The sequence below is a fragment of the Ranitomeya imitator genome, chromosome 3, assembly GCF_032444005.1.
Source record: "Ranitomeya imitator isolate aRanImi1 chromosome 3, aRanImi1.pri, whole genome shotgun sequence".
Lineage (NCBI taxonomy): Eukaryota > Metazoa > Chordata > Amphibia > Anura > Dendrobatidae > Ranitomeya > Ranitomeya imitator.
This window is the reverse complement of record NC_091284.1, coordinates 480,317,945-480,322,902: the sequence shown is the minus strand read 5'-3', so window position 1 is coordinate 480,322,902 and position 4,958 is coordinate 480,317,945. Positions and strand designations below refer to the sequence as shown.

Sequence of the window (4,958 nt, the reverse complement as noted above, 5' to 3'; positions counted from 1 at the left end):
GACAGTGGCATATTCTGGCAAACAATTTTGGGCAGCATGCTAAACATGGGTAGGGCCCGTGCAGGAGTTCCACTATTAGCATTACTAGCATCGTTGCCTAACAAACAGGCAATCCCTGCATTCTGGCTGTCTAAAAACGGTGAATCATGCAGCCACAGAGATTGGAACATATTACTTGAGCACGTCCAAGATACTCAGATAACACCAGAGCATGCTCAGATAACACGATATTCGAGCACACCCCATGATCATGTCACGGGGCGCCGATTAGACTCGGCGAGGGTGAATATTGATGCACATTTCAATTAAGTGCCATTATCAGAGATTGGTGGTAGTTAGAGACAATGCTGGATACTTCAAATAGCCAGCATTTGCTGTCTGTGAAGCTCCTGAGCCTTCTCCATAAGAATACACAATCACAAAAATGTACAAGACATCGCATTAAGGGGTTAATGGATCAGACTTTATATACATAGCAGTACCAAAAATGTTTTTTTTTCTTTATCTTTATATTTAATAGGAGAAAATGTGAGTGATTCAAGTGTTTATATTTATTTTTAATAATTTTTTTCAATTTTAACTTTAGTTTTTAGTATTTCTTGGGGACATAAACCTGCGATTCTTTGATCACTTAGGCTACGTTCACATTAGCGTCATGCGACGCTGCGTCGCCGACGCACGGCAACGCATGCGTCATGCGCCCCTATCTTTTACATTGGGGATGCATGCGTTGCGTTGTCGTGCGTTTTCGGTAAAACGCACGACGCATGCGTCGTTTCACCGCACCTGGGTGGCGTCGGAGACGCGACAATGTTGCATTTTTCGAGCGTCTAAAAAACGCATGCGTCGCACTTGCGTCGCTCGTGCGTCGACATTGCGTTAAAATCTCCATTGAAACACATTGACAACGCACTTGCGTCGCGTGTGTGCGTCGTGCGTGCGTTGTACGACGCATGCGTCGTTACATAAAATTGAACAAAAAGGTGTCTAGACAGTGTCTAGACAGTGCAAACAGTAGATAAACATCCCCCCTATATAAAGAAAATGTTTGGATTGTTTGTCACTTCTACTGCAGCATCTTGAGGCAAGAAATCCATCACCAGAACACTTCTACACATCCCAGAACACTTCTACTTATCCGCTGTCCAGAGATGTAAGTATACAATGATTCTGTGCATTTTCTACATGTGGTTTAAAATTATTTTTGCAAGTTGTGTTTTATATTCTGCACTGTGGTTAAAGATATTGTTGTATTTTTAGTCTGGTTGTGATGTATGGCGTTGTATAGGATGGCGTTTCATTGTGTCTGCGGACTTGATGATTGTTCTTTTCAGGATAGAATTTTATTTTCAATTATTTGGTTTGGTGGTGTTTTTTGTATTCAGTTGTGATGTTTAAAAATTGCGTTATATGATGGCGTTTAATAGTCTCCGGCCCTGACGGTTTTATTGTAAAGTATGGTAGTGCATAGAATGATTATGCGCCCTTTTACATGTAATAATTTTTTTATTGCAAGTTGTGTAGTTCTGCACTGTGGTTGTGTAAAGACATTGTTGTATGTTTCTGGCTGTGATGTATGGCGTTGTATGCCCTTCTATTGTCTCCGGCCCTGTCGGTTTTATTGTAAAGTATGGTGTTTTTAAATATTTACATTTTTTTCCTTTCAAAAATCTATTGTGTTTTTGGGGTTTCTTGCTCCGTGGATTACTGTACTTTAAAAAAAAAAAAAACTTTTGGTATTACAACATGGGGTCTGTTGTAGATCTTATCTTTAGGCTTTAGTTTAATCTGGCATTGGGTTGTCTCAGCCATTGTTTCTTTAATTTAATCAATGTGGCAGTGTTGTTTGCTCAGCGTTAGGTTGGAGTGCAATGTTGTTTGTGGTTTAAATGCCTTTTTTTTTTGTTTTTTTTTTTATATTGCTGGATTGTGCATAGGAGCATAGGAACAATTATTTTGTTCTTTATTTCAGAATTGCATTAATAGTCATGGCCAGCGGCAGTGATTCCAGCACCCCACCGCTGAGGAGTGAGGTGAGTACATGATCTACTATTACTATATTCGCTTTCATTTGTAGATGGGTCACTCAACTTTTTGGTAAACTATTTTGCAGGCTTCTTCAAGTGAGGAGGAGAGCCAGGAGGAAGAGAGGGAGCAGGAGCAGAGACCGGAGCAGGAGCAGAGACCACGGGGCCAAGCTGTGGTTGCAGGACGGAGAGTAAGTTTTTTTTTTAAACTTTTTTTTTTTTTTTGGGCGGGTATGGGGGGTGGCGGGATGGGGTGGTGTTGTGTGTGGTAGGTGGCGGTGGAGGAGGTAGGGTCAACTTTTATTTATCTTGCAACAATTAATATTTTCCATTTTTTCTAGGTTTCACAACGGGCCCTGGATGAACCCCTCAACATCGACCTCATGTAGGCATCCATAGAGGAACGGGGCCCGTTGTGGGACAGCCGTGACCCCCGGCACGCGGACCAGGGCATATTGCGGTGTATGTGGAAAGAGGTGGCACAATTGCTGTGGGATGGCTTCGACAGCGCTTCCCCCACGGTCAAAGCTAGTTTTCGTAAGTATTTCCAAAATGCTGCTGTGACCCATCATGCTAGGATTACACAACCGTCTGTGATGTCTTCTATTGGTATTGCACACGGTTGCGTAATCGTTGTCAATATATTCTCTAAATTTTGTTGTGTTTTTTTATTTATTTATACACAGTTCGAAAACTGCGGACCAGATGGCGCTCCATGAAGGACCGTTTCAAGAGGGGCCTGAAAAAGGAAGGACAGGCCCGTAGTGGTGCAGCGGCTTCAAGGACCTCGGTTTACAAGTATAACCGTATACTGCAATTCTTGAGACCGGTCCTTGAAAGCAGAGAGTAAGTCAAGTACCTATGCACACACCTAGTTTTTAAAACATGCATATTCACATACTACATTCCAGCCACTTAGCTTATTGCCCAGCCATTTATTTTGGCAAGTACAAAGTATTTAAACAAAAAAAAAAAGGTGAGTTCACCGAGGCGTGAAAAGTAAAAAATACATACTTTTATCCTCTTCAATCATAAGCAGAGGATGAAAAATCAGCACAATACCATAGACACTATCTACGCGTTTCAGGTGGCAGGGAACATCAGACCTGAAACACGTAGATAGTGTTTTTATTGTATTGTGCAGATGTTTCATCCTCTGCTTCTGATTGAAGTGAATAAAGTATTTTGTTTTTACTTTTCACGCCTCGTTGACCTCGAATTTATATTCATTTCTGGTATTCTCACACTTTACACAGCAGCTCCCTTCTGGGATTACTACAATGGTGAGCGTGACTTACTAGTAATGTCCCTGAAATCGGAAGTATACAGAACACAGAAAGCTAGTAGATTGGCCATGCCCAGCCAATATTTCATAGGGGATTAGTATAGTACCTATCCAGGTGTATCCCCGATTTAGTTATACACAAATAATTAAAATATTATAGACACGCCATACATTCCACTGCAAGGCAGGTTATGTTCCCATGCTTGCTCAGCTCAAAGGACCTGTGATGACGTCTCGGTCACATGACCGTGACGTCATGGCAATTCCAACGTAAGCATAATTGTCTGGCGTTAAATCGCAATCATGGGTGACTATTTGGAATAAAATAAATGTGTTTTTTTTAATATTGATGGTGCATATGCAGTGTCAAGATTAAAAATTAGGTTAATATTAATGGCGGTAATGGATACCTGGCGGTAAAGTTAATTAATGACGCCTGTGAAATTTGATATTTAGTATACTAATGCTTTCCTTATGTTTTCACAGAACACACAGCAGCACCCGCGAGCCTGTCCGACCCTCTGGAGCGGTCCTTTGTGAAGCGCCATCTCAAGCCTCGCAGCCATCCCACAGCGAGAGCAGGTCTGCACCACCACAATCTGGCGAACCGGCAGCCGGTCCATCAGATGTTCCCCTGGCCGAGGCCTCTGTCGCTCCTTCCTTCGGGTCTTCCCGACAGCGTCAGCGGGCCTCGGACAGGGCGCCCATGCCCGAATTTTTACATTTGAGTACCGTCTTTCAGAATGGTTTCAAGGCGCTGTGCGATAAAATGTCAAATATCGAGCGGCGTCTTGAAAACATCGAAACGGATCTCGCGAGGCCGGCGAAACATTTTTTTAATGCCCTTCACAACGGGATGGTTGAACATCTTACGCCGGAACTCCAGATTTCGGTCATGCAGGGCTGCAACAATCTTTATGTCACTGCTCTGCAGCAGGCTCGGGTCATGCAGTCAGCGACAAATGCGCCCACAGTACCATCGCTGGCTGCCATGACTCCGACTCCTGCTGCAGAGCACCACCACAGAGGTCCGCGTGACGAGGGCCACCGCCACCGCCACCGCCACCACAGAACAGAGCCCCAAAGGTCGGAGCAAGACCGGCCTTCAAGGGCACACGGGCACAGACGGGAAGCCGACCCACACACAGAGGGAGAGAGGAGGAAAAAAAAGAAGACCAAGACGACGACGACTAGCACTACGACCTTGGCTATGGCTGCTCCCACAACTACCACCAGAACACAGCCTGGGTCGACCCGGAGCACACCAAGTACCCAAGCTGGGTCTACACGGAGCACACCCAGTACCCAGCCTGGGTCTACAAGGAGCACACCGTCAACACAGCCTGGGTCGACCCGGAGCCGGAGTAGCCAGCCAAGGACACTGGTCGTCGTCCCTCCTCCTCCTCCCTCACCTGCTTTGGAAGTATCCCAACAGTGGATGGATGTCGGCATCCCGTCAAGTATCATTGAATATGCTGCTGCTTCCTCCCCCTCGTCCTCCTCCTCCTCGTCCTCCTCCTCGGTCTCTTCCACACCCACCAGAAGTGAGGGATATCAATCCCCTTTAGTTGTGGATGTAGGTACCCCGTAATGTTATGTCCCTAATTTTTTTTCCTGTCCCAAAATAAAAAATTTATTTGGTTTAC

General features: G+C 44.7%; 1 protein-coding gene across 2 annotated transcripts; it reads left to right on the top strand.

Moving 5' to 3' along the window:
• Positions 1–1,914: 1,914 nt before the first annotated feature.
• LOC138670322 (uncharacterized) lies at positions 1,915–4,958 on the top strand. Of its 2 annotated transcripts, XM_069757548.1 has the most exons (5): positions 1,915–2,033; positions 2,114–2,218; positions 2,369–2,564; positions 2,714–2,873; positions 3,799–4,958. In XM_069757548.1, exons 3-5 carry the CDS (start codon positions 2,492–2,494, stop codon positions 4,901–4,903), a joined length of 1,338 nt encoding a protein of 445 aa, XP_069613649.1. In that variant the 5' UTR covers positions 1,915–2,033; positions 2,114–2,218; positions 2,369–2,491; the 3' UTR covers positions 4,904–4,958. The 2 variants fall into 2 exon arrangements, with proteins under 2 accessions (XP_069613649.1, XP_069613648.1); XM_069757547.1 differs by having other exon boundaries at positions 1,968–2,218.

What these genes read in the sequence shown, in the direction of transcription:
- LOC138670322 (XM_069757548.1), top strand. Translation starts at nt 2,492, where the DNA reads ATGTGGAAAGAGGTGGCACAATTGCTGTGGGATGGCTTCGACAGCGCT. An exon ending in CACGGTCAAAGCTAGTTTTC is followed by an intron (nt 2,565 to 2,713) that starts GTAAGTATTTCC and finishes ATTTATACACAG; the next exon opens with TTCGAAAACTGCGGACCAGA. An exon ending in CCGGTCCTTGAAAGCAGAGA is followed by an intron (nt 2,874 to 3,798) that starts GTAAGTCAAGTA and finishes ATGTTTTCACAG; the next exon opens with AACACACAGCAGCACCCGCG.